The 12,988-nt window shown below is 50.5% G+C and overlaps 1 protein-coding gene across 1 annotated transcript; it reads left to right on the forward strand.

The window, feature by feature from the left end:
• The first annotated feature begins 591 nt into the window (after positions 1-591).
• On the forward strand, positions 592-11,599 carry nat8l (N-acetyltransferase 8-like). The gene is made up of 3 exons (XM_040183075.2): positions 592-1,097; positions 2,175-2,339; positions 9,076-11,599. Exons 1-3 carry the CDS (start codon positions 815-817, stop codon positions 9,441-9,443), a joined length of 816 nt encoding a protein of 271 aa, XP_040039009.1. The 5' UTR covers positions 592-814; the 3' UTR covers positions 9,444-11,599.
• The last annotated feature ends 1,389 nt before the right edge of the window (positions 11,600-12,988 follow it).

The raw sequence follows: 12,988 nt of genomic DNA on the forward strand, positions 1-12,988 counted from the left end.
GGGGGGGGGGGGGGTGTCACCGCAGTGCAGCAGAGCCCGTCAGAGAAACCAGCGCAACTACCAGTCCCATTTAAAAATGTCCTTCATATCAGGGTGTGGTCCCTTGGTGTCTTACATCGGGACCCCCCCCCACCTCCCCCCCAACACACACACACTCTTTGTCAGTCTGCGCGCCGTTGGGACGCACCTGCTGCCACGTCGCTCCTATCGGACGCATCGCCGCCGCTTTACCTTCGTGCCGCATCGTCGGGCATCAACAAACCGAGGATCCTCCTCACCGAGAGACAAACCAGTTCAGAGACAACCCCCCCCCCCCCCCCCCCCCTCACCCGCCCCTCGCCCACGTCCTCACCAGTGCACTATTCTTTGCCGCGCGCGCACGCGCACGCGCTGAGATGCAGAGAGCGGGATGGAGGCTGCGTCCGTCTCTCCCTCCTCCCTCGGCGTATAACGGCGCAAAGGTTCCACCAATCTCATTGCGGCGAGAAGAGGACCACCCCCCCCCCCACCTCCGTCCCACCACCCCCACACCTCCCTCCCGCCGCCCCCACCATCCTGTGAGCCTGAACCTCCCCCCCCCCCCGCCTGCTTATAAATACTGCTGGAATCAAACCGGCGAGTCTTGGTCGTCAGTAGCGCTCAGGGTTGCAGCAGAACACCCCCCTTTCGTCTTACCCCCCCTCCATCGTTTCTCTGTTTTTTAAGACAATCTCACGCATCACCCATTTCCTCTCTCACTCTCCCCCACTGCTTTTTTTTTTTCTTTTTTCTTTTCTTCCCCCCCGACCTGTAGTGGGTTTCGGAGGCCAGTTGCATGCATTATTCGTCTCCCAAAATGGTTTGCGAGACTAAAATTGTTGCGGACGAACACGATGCTATACCCGGGACCAAAAAAGAGTCGATGATGTGGAGCTCCCCCCCCGCCGAGGCCAAGGGGGTGAGGAAAGACGCGGTCTTTATCCGCGAGTTCGAGTGCGGGGATCAGGAGGAGGTGCGGCGCATCTTTTACGAGGGTATCATGGAGAGGATTCCCAACACGGCGTTCAGGGCGATCCGGCAGCAGCCCAAGACACAGTTTTTATACGCGCTCCTGACAGGTAAGTACACCGCTCGTTCCAACGCCAATAGGGAACTTCCACGTAGGATGGAGTTATGGATTGTGCACGGAGAGAGTCGCTCCTGTTTGCGTCCTAATGTGATTTATTTTAAATCCCGCACAAGAATCTCACGCGCCTCCGAACGTAACTGGTTGCACAGTTAAGTTGAACATGTGTGAGTTTATAAATAAAACAATAAAAAATGACAAAACTGCCGTATAGCGCACACCGGCCTGCTGCCCGTCGTACAACAAAAGGTGTGCACGTGCGTGTGTGTGTGTGTGTGGAACCGGCGGCTCCGCTGATGACGTGATGACACGCCGGTGCCGTGAATGAACGAGTGAATGAATGCGAGGATTTGTCCCCGCTGGGGTGCGCGCACGTACACCCCCCCCCCTCCGCCCCCCTGCGCCAGTCACGCGCTGATCCCCGTTGGCTTTTGTTGACGTTGGCGGCGCAGATGAGCAGCCTCGTGCGCCCTGATCCGGCCGTCATAACGGCACGTTAGAAACCCAACGAGCTCAGAGAGCATGAAAAAAAAGCGTCCATGACTGTGAAACATAACAGTCCTGCCTGCCCCCCCCCCCCCCCATCATCACCCCCCCAATTCCAAATCCCATCCAGTGAGATCTCGATGATTCCCGATTCCCCATCAGGTCAACGTCTTCTCCACTCGGGGCTGATGCTTCTCACACGCTGGAGTAAACTAACGACACGCTACGCTGCATCCAGCCTGCTTGTTTGTTTGCGCGCCCCCCAGCGTTACGCCCCCCGAATTACTCCAGTGTTGACTCCACCGCTTCAATGAATTCTCTCCCCTGGCATGACGTCTGCTGAAAGTTTCACCTTAACACGTTGTGTCCCTGCAGCTGCATTAAGGTGCCCACCTCAAGGGATCGTGATCTCTCAATATGTTCACGTTGTACCGATTTGGTTTCAGTTTCATCGACAAATGTCATATTGCCTCTGCTCTTTTGTTTCTTTCTGTGTCTTGTCTGCGGTCAAATTCTGCCAAAATCAAACATGTGATTCTCTTTTCTGACAGGTTTCGTTTATTTTTCTTCCATTTCTCCATAGTAATGTGCTTTTTCGTGACCAAATCCGTCACGCTGACCTGTTGTGCACCCCTCGTTCTCATGGGCGCGCGCTACTACTACAGCAGGACAGTAATCCACAGCTATCTGGACTGTGCGCTGCACACGGACATGGCCGACATAGAGGCTTATTACATGACACCTGCAGGTAAGACGAGGAGGAAACACGTCGCTGACCCCCCCCCCCCCTGTAATGTGACTAATGAGATGAACTGTGTGGTTTGTCAGTCGGCAACGCTCCAACCGCCAGGGTGTGTGTAGAGAAATGTACTGTAGGGTATAAAACCACTGAGAATGCCTGTAGCTACACCTATGAGTCCAGAGTCCTCAGGCCGTCCAGAAGCAGCTCATTTAGTGTGCAGCTCCTTTCCTTCACCTCCATCCTCCCGCCCTCCTCTCTGATGGTCACGGGCAGGGCGGGGGAGGCGGCGGGAGGGGGGAGGCGGAGGGGTGGGGTTGCATCACAGGGCTATCGATCCGCACGGAGGAAACTGCTGATACACTTTCTGCAGAGCATTCGGTGTCGGCGAGGCTCATTTCCCCCACTGAAGCTTCCGATTGGAAAAAAAGAGAAGAATCCGTCATTCGTCTGAAACCGTTCGTCCTCTCCGTGGGACCAGTTTTGGGCGTAACCCATTTGATAGTTACCCCGTTAACCTGAACACGACCAACGAGTACACAATTGAGATTTAGCGTTCCCGTTAATTTGCCGCAGGGCCGAGGTGGTTTAGCCCTCAGACAATGCTAACGATTGTATCCGTTGCTAACCGGGCCAGCAGGGCGCTCTACGGCTAACGGACGACAGAGCGGGCGGCGTTTACCCGATGGGGGAACCCGAGGGTTGGCGCTGCGCCTTCACATCGCACACTCACTTTGATCGCTGCGTGTTTAAAGCAGAGCGGAAAAAAAAGGTATTTGAAAGCGGGCTTTGAGGGCCAAATCAAGCAGGAAAACCCTCCTTTCCTCTTTTAGCTTGCTAGCTGTAGAAACGGAGAGAGGCCGAGTCAAAGGGAAACTGCTTGTGCGGGATTGAATCTTCCAAACTGATTGTTTTTGTCGTCTGCACATCTGTGATCACAGCGTGCACCACGAGCCCAATGAACCCCGGGTAGCACAAGGACTGCGTAACCATTGTGCGTCTATGGGAGGGTATCAAAACGTGTGAGGCTTCATCTTTCAGAGCTTAAAACATCTTTTTCTAGACAGGGAGGAAGGAAAGGAGAGAGAGAAGAAGCCTTGTTCACATGGAACGACTTCACCGATCAATACTCTCATCTCCTCTGTGTGATCACTCACTCCGCTGCCACTTATGGCCAGCTGTCACCTCTTTTATTTGCCAGCTAATAAAGTGGGTCTGTGTGTGTGTGTGAGATTGTGAGTATAAATGCATTCGGCTGCAGAAACAAGATACGATCTGTGTCTTTGACCAAAAACAGGAGCTGATGTGGTTTATTATGTAACTGTCGAAGCTCAGTTTGAAGTTAAATAGAACGATTTATAACTGGGATTGGTACAACCAATAATCCATTAATCAAATCAAACACTGGTGTTGTGTTTCAAATATGCAACGCTGTACTCTTTCCCCTCCATCTTTTCGCTGTCCTATAAACCAATGATGACTCAGTCTGCCAGTCAATATGCTCAGTACTGGTGTGGTAACGGCTTCAGCGCCTCGGCTGACAAACTGTCCTTTTCAACTGAAGGTCTTTCTGTTGGTTAGAGAACTAAAAGTAAAAAGTGTCTGGATGTATCTACGTGTAGTTCTTGCAGCCCCCTCTACACATTCAATCCACTCGGATGTATCAGACAAACGAGAACATCTGATTTCATTACACAAAGACGCATCAGAGGCCGGTCTTCACCTTTGAGCCAAACCTGACTTCCAATCTGCCAATCTGGAGCTTTGACAACATTTTATTTACAAATACATTCCAGACAATTTTGGAAAACTTGAATCCAAAGATTTTGACCCGGAAGTTAACTTTGCAGACGTCTGGTTCCACGGCGCTCTATTGTGAGAAGCTCAAAGTCCAGCGACAGAAACCAACAGCAGCTCAGTGAACGTGATGGCATGTGGCACGTCTCCGCCGGTGCTCATTTGCACCAGCATCACTCGCGCCCGGTTCACGTCGGCATTCATCTCATCAAACAGTGTTCACGGAGGGGAAACGAGCGGCGGGGGTAACAGCTGCCGTCAAGACACTCGACTACAGGGAGCGAAGCCGGAGGAGAAAGAAAAGCTTCACCGCAGGTCACTGTGAAGCAGCTCAGGGCCTAAAAAGAGGACGCAACACACGCTCAGTGTAACTCTCTGCTTAATGAGTCGCCTGCGGGGGCCTCGTGCACGGAGAAGAGGTTACTGACAACCTGACAACCAGTGTCATCGTCGGCCTGTGTGTGTCTGTGTGTGTCTGTGTGTGTGCGTGGGTGGAGTGAGTTTTCGCTCTCTCTGTTCCAGGAGAGCGAGCAGCTTCCTCTACCGGTACCTGCTGTTCTTATTTTAGCTCCAAATGAGAGAGCGAGTGAGGGAAGGAGATGAGTGTGTGCTTTGTATCTTGTATAGTTGTGTGTGTGCGAGCGAGGGATCAGTTTGCTGGTAGCACACAGACGAAGGGATCTCCCGGGTATATTATTGTGAGTGTTTCGACTCCTCAGATGAATAAGGCATCCCTCTTTCTATCCCCCCCAAACCTGCATCGCCCTCCTCGTCCACCTCTCCCCTTCTCATCCACGCTGACGGCGCTGCAGTGGCCCACTGGCTTAATCCGTCATCCTGTCACAGAGGAAGTGATGCTTCCTCCCAGCAGAGGAAACGGCCCGACAGAAGAAATTAATTTACTCTTTTATCCGTTCATTTATTGGCAGGGTAAAATTAAACTAGTACTACTACACCACTCATGCGTTGCCTCAATTAGCAGAGATGTTATTAACTACTGGATTTCAGGGCTGAAGCACTTAGTCAATTAGACTCAACTAAAACCCATCATCAACTTTTAGAATGAATCCTTTCAAGGAAGAAAGTTAAAGAATTGTTAAATAATAATCTACATATTAATTAAGTGTTAAGCGTGACAACACACAGGCCGATGCCTCCCACTCCGTTGTTGTTGATAAAAGCTTCCTCTACAGGCTTCAACGCACATTCGTCGGGCATGCCGTCGTGCGTTTGCCTTGCGTCTGCAAGGGCGACGTTCACCTCCCCCTCCTCCGACCCTCGTTTGTCCGGTAAAAGAGGAAGAGAACGCGGAGGATGCTCCCAGCATGCACTCTGGCTCGAGGCATCCGCGTACGCGAGGCGCAGTCACGATCAAAAGCCTCTTGGATCCGGCAAAACCACGACACACGTGTGTCCTTGGTGGCGAAACAAACCACCACGCCTCATGTGACTCATGTAACAATGACCACACATAAGACAGCAGGTAGAGACGGCAATAAATGCCCTGTTTGATTAGTGGAACACACAGCAGACACACACACAACACAGAGGATGGATTCGAGCCACTTATGAGCTTTCGAGAGGGCTTAAAGCATCAGACGGCACAGTGAGGCGGCGTCTAGACTGAACGCTTATCGGATGAATTATCCCTCTCGGTTTCATCCGAAAGGAAAAGAGAATAATCTTGTTAAGACACCATAAAAACGATTCCTGTGTGTGTGTTTTTTTGGAACATGCAAGGTTCTCTCCCCCAACACACGCAGGAAGGCATATTAATGTCCTCGGAAAGTGGCTCCGATAAGAACACATCGATCAGGCCTCTGCTGATTCCCAGAGCTCCTCTTCTCCTTTTCTCGCCTCGAGTCTCGGATTTTGATTTATTTCTGGTCTTGAGATCATCTGTATCCTTCGGGTCCCCTCCCCCTCTGTAATAATGGGAGATGTTGTGTCCTCCCTCCCCCGTTGTGTGAGTATGCCCAAGCAGCAATAATGGATCCTTTCAGGCTCGTCGCTGTTACTGTTAACACAGATGCCTCCCTCCTCCTCCTCCTCCTCCTCCTCCTCCTCTGCTCAGTCACTCACTCTCTCTTTCCCAGAGGACGGACAAACACCTTCTTCTCCTTTTTCATTCTCCCCGTTTCCTCTTTTTACTGAGTGAGCTCATTCATACCACTCTCCAGCCTCAGCAACACACACCAAAAAAAATTTGGGCGTCTCAGTATATTAAGCTCCACTCTTTAGGACATGTCCGTTGGAGACCTACTCGAGGAGCACAGCGACTGATTCAGTCCCTCCCTCCGGTCCTCGTGGGGTTAGGACCGAGCAGCGTCGTCACCCCGCCGTGTTATCTGGGAGGTCGGAGCAAATCACAGCTGCGGAGCATCATAATGTTCACCGCGGTGGCCGAAAGTGCCGCCGGGGCTCATGGGAAGGACTTTGGTTTTACAGGCGTTTGGTGAAATAGGGAGCGTATGAGAATGTATTCTAAAGGGCAGTGGGCGCGTCTTTGCAACCCGCACTATAGACGATGACTCCCAAACCACAAATGTCAACCCTCTGGTGGCACTAGTGGGAAAAAAATAATTAGGGGATCGCCATAGACATTTATATTCATCCTTTGAACAACGTGAATGGAATCCAGCTCATAATTGGTCTGAATGACTTTGCCCTCCCCAGAGCCGTGCCGCTAGCATGGCTGTAAGCTTTAATTAATCCAGCTCGTCTTCCAAGAGTGTTGCGGGCAGCTTCGCGGAGACGGCCCACGGTTAAAGGCCTTGCCCTGAAGTGGCTTCACGATGAGACGCCCCCTTCCATCTTGCCATCTCCAGGGACGGCGGCCCCCAGCAGAAAAAAGAGAGCAGTGGCGGGCTTAGTCCAGGCAGCGTAAAAGCAGGTTCCGACTCGGCAGGTGTGATGACCCCTGATCGGCGCCGCCGGGAGGCTCAGAGGTCGACACACCTTGTGGCTTTGCTCACTCAGAGGGGTCAGCGGTAAAATCAGGGAGTGTTTTCTGAGACGCGGGGTTGGGTAACACTCACAGTCTGACAGGCAGATGGGCGGTTGCTGTGAGCGCTTTCCTGCGTTGTCCTCGTTCCTGGCGCAGGCTCCGCGCAGACAGATGGTCAGGAGGGCTTTATGGAAACGTATTTCCCCCCCCTACTCAAACACACACACACACAGGATCATGATGATGCTACAGGAGCCGCCACTGTATCTGCCTATAATGAAACATCATGTCACAGTATTAGTGAAGGCCGCATGGCACCACTTAAATCTGAGGCTTAGAGACAATCTCTTAAACAATCATCCATCAGCTCCACATAATCACCTTTAAAATGGCAACAAGAAGTTACTCACTGCTTTTCTTTCTAAGGAGTTTGATCATCCAGAGAGGTTATTTTAGTGGACTGGATGCTCTTGTGGGTCGAGCAGCGGTTGCAGACGGCGTCCTGGTGATGCAACACTCCCGTCGAGCTGACAGGGTGCCGCAGAGCTAACAGGGGCCCCCTAGGATGAGTTTAACAGGGGCCCCCCGGGGGCATCAAATCCCTTCTAACACGGGGGGACTCCGGAGAGATTAGGGAGAGAAGAGGTGGAGTGTGAAGGGAAGGAAAGAGAGAGTTAGGGTGGGAGCTTATGGAGAGACAGACACCCGGGTAATGTCGTTTTTTTGTTACCGTCCGCGGGTCAGTTCCTGCCAGACCGGGATTTTAGTGCAAAACCATGTAGCCACGGGCAACACACGGCATGCACACGGCATGCACACGGCTGACGCCGATGGAGGGGGCGGTTTGAGCGTCATAAAAAAACGATTGAGAGGGTCGTTGGAAAACGAAAAGGAAGAGAGCGGACTTTATGCTCCTTTTACAAACTGCCTGATTAGGATTCAAATAGGAATGATTTAATGGGGAATATGCTGGGCAGGTTTTTAACACCCTGTGAACTGGTGCGTCTTCTGCGGTAATGGACTGTGCATAAAAGAGGGATAATTCACAGGCATAATAAATGTGTCATGAACAGACTGCAGCACAAATATGGATCGACGTGAAAACGAGTGGATGTTGGAGCTCTTAGCGGTACCCTGATGGAGGAGCGTTGTCTGCTGACATTTTCATCTGCATTGTCTAACCATTGTCCCCTGTGTGTGTGTGTGTGTGTGTGTGTATTTCAACTCTGGGACTCAGCAGGTCTCTCTGAGCCGTTGCAACCAAAATACCAACATATTGTTCTCTGTGCGGCTTTTCCATGACAACAGGTTCTCAAAGAAAATAAGATTCCTGCAACACGGTCGTTCCCATTTGCAAAAATACCCATTTTTTTCCCGCCAACCCCAACTTTCTTTGTCTCGTGAGATCAATGAGGTAATTTGTGGCTCGCCACTCTCCGACCGCTCTGTCGTGCCTTTTAATCAGCAGCGCCTCACCGGGTGGCTGACGCTAATGACACCGGTCTATGCCCTCCTCATCCCTTCTTCGACCCTCAGAGCATTTAAGCTGCTGGGACGATAGAAACGCAGGACCTTCATTTTGATTTAGTTCCTGGTCATTTGGAGAACATTATCCCTCCCATTATTTCTTTCATCCACTTCAGAATGAAAATGCGTTCAATGACCCCAGTGTGACTTGCGTCACAGGTTTTGCTCTCGAGAGTCTCTGGATTCGACGCGAATGTGTCGACCCTTTAACAGTTCCACATTAAACACACTTCCCATTCACTTCAACAATCCTTACAATTTAGAAGAATAGTCTGAAACTTTATATGAGAAGATGGAGCGCGCTCCATTGTAAAAAATGTAGCTACCGCCATCAGGTTAGCTTAGCATAACGACCGGCGGGAATCCATCTAAAAACGACCTCTGATGCTACGTTTTAACTCAGGCCTCTGCAGTCGGCCCGAGGTGAACCGACCCACGTTCAATGAGCCCCCGTTGTGCCCCGTTTTCCGCCAGGCTCCTGCTTCTGGGTGGCGGTGTTAGACGGACGCGTGGTCGGGATCGTGGCGGCGCAGGGCCGCGAGGACGACGACGCGGTGGAGCTGCGGCGCATGTCGGTGGACTCTCGATACCGCGGCAAAGGCATCGCGAAGGCCCTGGGCCGCCGCGTCCTGGAGTTCGCCGTGCGCAACAACTACGCCGCCGTGGTCCTCGGCACCACGGCGGTCAAGCTGGCCGCCCACAAGCTGTACGAGTCGCTGGGCTTCCGCCGGACGGGTCAGAGCGAGGACCACACGCTGCCCGGCATGAGCCGCTCGCCGCTGGAGAGGCTCTTCTTCCAGATCCGCCACAGCCGCTACCGCCTGCAGCTCCGTGAGGAGTGAGAGGTGACCGGGAGAGAGCGGGAGAGAGAGGGAGAGAGGTGGAGGGGGAGAAAGAGAGAGAGCAACAACCCGAGAGCCCCGACTGCATCCTCTCCTCTGACAGCTTTTATTTATTTTTAATGTTGTTAGAGATAACTTGAGTACTACTTAACACATCAACCACTTTCTCTTTAAAGTCACTAACGTTTTCATTACTACCAGGCTTTCGTTGCTGTTGTTTTTGTATTATACTTTTTAAGAGTTTGTTTTTTCTTTTTTTCTTAAGCTATCTTTTGTACCTTTACCCCTCCCTCTTCATTATGGGAGGAAAACAAAAGGCTTTCACAGAAGACGTCTGACTGGCAGCCCGACCAGGAGCCCTCCCTGCCCCTTTAGGTTTATAGATCGCGCGAGTGATCAATACTCCCCTTCATTACTACTCAACAATGCCCTCTTTACCCCTCCCCCATTACCCCGAGCGCTGCGCTGCCCTCCCCACGTCCAACAGACGTGCGTGGCGCAGTGGAGTGCGAGGAGGCATTTGCATCACGTCTCATTGGGGGGTGGACGGGGCGACGGATGGGTTGGGGGGGGGGGGGGGGGGAGCAACCGCGGCTTCCCTGGGAGCCGAACACACGGAAAAACAAAGTGGTGGGGAGGAGGGAGGGTCGTGGTGCACACTCGGAAAAGCTCTTGCACACAAACAGAGTCCTTCGGCTTTCAGCTTTCAAGACGCCATATTGAAGCACAGCGAGAGTGCGTTACCGCCCCCCCCCCCCCCCTCCATGGTGGGAGAGGATGACAGGATGGGCTACGGGACTCATGCACTCGGCGTCCTGGTCCTACGGACACGGGTCAACGCAGCGCATCGTCCTCACGTCATCTCCGTTCTCTCGTCACTGGTTATTTGATCGGACCCCCCCCGTCTATTGACCGCGCCTCACCGCGGCCTGATGAGTTTTATCCTTGCTACGCGTCCAGTATTATCAAAGTGTTCAAATACTTTCTATGTGTACCGATGAATTGATTACTGACAGTAACATTTATTGTCAAAAGTACGACCGTTACAGAGTAGCTGCAGACTCCACATACTCGATCCAGGTTATTGGGGAACAACTTGGGTAAGACGTGACTTCTAGCAATACTCGCAGAACATAACTGAGCACAAAAAGCAAGTCATTATTCAACCCAATATACTGGCATTAGTCCCTGTGTATCTATATTGTGTATGCAGTTGAAAAACTCATGTAGCGAACCCAATATCAAAGTTTTCCCCATAACAACCTCTCTCCCTCTCCATCCTCTGAACGTACAACCAGCAGTAGATTCTTCCATCCACGACTCTGAGCCTAAGTTATGTCATTATACCATTTGTAAAAAGTCAATAAAAGTAAAATAAAAATAAAAAAAATCACATAAGATGTTAAAAGAAAGAAAAAAAATAATTGTTATCGTCACAAAGTTAGCAATGACCCTCATTGTCTTGCGACCCCCCCCCACAAACTCTCGCTTCTTCCTATTCATAAATCTGTCTGCAACCCTGGGCTGGACCCCACAGCTTCCATCTGAAACCTCCACTGACCTCTGACCTTCCCTGGCCGCACCCTTTCCCCGCCCATTCTCGCATGCGCCACAGAGCCTTGCTGCACTGCTTTTATTATTCCATTTGAAGCTTGTTGGAACAACTCTGGATCCCGCCCCCCTACTCTGATGTCATCTAGGCAGGGCGACGCTCTGAGAGGCTGGTGCACGGTTGCATTAGTATGGATGCGATGCAGAAGACACAAGAAATAGAGAGTGTGTGTGTGTGTGTTCAGATACACTCACCAGCTGCAGCACTGCCTGGATGACATCACGCCTGCCAGCCAACCAACTGTAGAATGCAAAAAGCAATGCAAGTGTGGCATGTCTCTGTACCCGGTGTGTGTGTATACGGTGCCTGCCCTTGAAAAATGTAAGAAGAAAATAACTAATTTAAATTGAATATATATGTCTCTGTGTACATACATATTATATATACACACAGACATATATTCAATACAATATATATATATCAACAAAATAAGTTTCTTTTTAAATTAACATATAAATGAAATGTGTGTTTCTTCGCTTGGAAAAAAAAAAACTAGAACTGTATCATTTGCATGAAATGTCTTTGAATGCAAAAAAAAAAGAAATTAGGGGAAGAAAGTCCTAGCACATGGCATACAGTGGAACCATAGACTGGTAATGTTTTATGATCATTTGTTTTATTTTAAATTATCTTAGTTATCTAGGAGTGAAATGAATACCAGCTTCAGATGTATCCGCCAGAGGACGAGAAAAGTTAGTTTCCTGGCTTGATCTCAATGGAGTTGAGGGTATACATGACCTAAGATCGCCATGACGCAAGAGGCAAACGTGTGTTCCCGTGCAGTACAGTGAACATTCTTTCATCAAGTCCTTCGCCAGCTTTATCTGCATATGGAGGCAGCAAGACCGCGTGAAGGTTCTCCAGTCGAATGCCTACTGATGTACAGTCCATAGAAGTTTATTTTGCCTCTGGCTTTGGATTAAACTCCCCACATATGTAATAATCAGGGATGCTTACGTACGTCAGGTCCCTTCAGCCACGTGCAGAGGAGACTTAACTAGTGAAAAGGACTTTTTAATTTAAATCAAAGCCCACCTAAGATTTCTCTAAGGACATCCTACAAAGTGAACAAGCGAGGCACAATAGCACTGAAAGCATCAAACACGCCACATCGGGGGTTTCCTCGCGGAGGACGCACCGCACCGCTTTGATGCACCTGCTTTGAACTCGGTTACAGCCGAAGTGAGAAAAGAGGACCCGACTGCACTAGGCCTTCATAAAGTACTTAAAAACACTCCCTGCTAGCGTCAAATGACTTAGGCCAGTGATGTCCTCACCGTTCCTCGTGGGGCTCGGGTCTGAAGGTGGAGAGGGAAGGCGGTGCGCCGATGGTTGGATTCTGTGAAGCCTGTCTGAGCCATTTCCACTGCTGCCAATCTTTGAAATTTGAAAATACAAAGAAATCACGATCCGTACTGGTACACATTCTGAACCGAGGTAATGTCCTTGAAGCCGAGGCCTTTATGCACTGAAATCAAACGCTGGACTTCAGATATCTTGTGGACGGCTTATGGTAGTTAAAGGGGAGATTCTTGAATTGTAAAGTGCACTGACGACGATGCGTTTATTTTAGTCCGTTTTCTACTTGAATGCTTTGCCCTGTGAGGACACATCTCCCATTTAAAACTGTTAAAGCGTAGTTCATGTTGGAATGCACTAATTAAAACTGTATGCAACTTCTAGCAGAGTGTACATTTAGTTACAATCAATTCCTCTGAAATGTTCTGGTGATGTACGATCCAAAAACAATCTCACAATGGTTTTATTTTTATGTTTTTCTGGGATTCGTTTGGAGCGTGGCGTCCTCTTTGGGCGAGGTGTGAGAAGCTACGCTGCGTAAAGGCCTCTCCCGATGCAGGAGACGGCTCTTTTAGTTTCGAGTGCTTTAGAACCCAAAAATGATCACGCGATCGCCGTCTTTCTCACCGACGGC

This window comes from Gasterosteus aculeatus, chromosome 7 (genome assembly GCF_964276395.1).
Source record: "Gasterosteus aculeatus chromosome 7, fGasAcu3.hap1.1, whole genome shotgun sequence".
Classification (NCBI taxonomy): Eukaryota; Metazoa; Chordata; class Actinopteri; order Perciformes; family Gasterosteidae; genus Gasterosteus; species Gasterosteus aculeatus.

Excerpts from the sequence above, each read along its gene's own strand:
- nat8l (XM_040183075.2), top strand. The coding sequence starts at position 815 with ATGCATTATTCGTCTCCCAAAATGGTTTGCGAGACTAAAATTGTTGCG. Across the intron at positions 1,098-2,174 it reads TTTATACGCGCTCCTGACAG|TAATGTGCTTTTTCGTGACC; the intron begins GTAAGTACACCG and ends ATTTCTCCATAG. Across the intron at positions 2,340-9,075 it reads TTATTACATGACACCTGCAG|GCTCCTGCTTCTGGGTGGCG; the intron begins GTAAGACGAGGA and ends GTTTTCCGCCAG.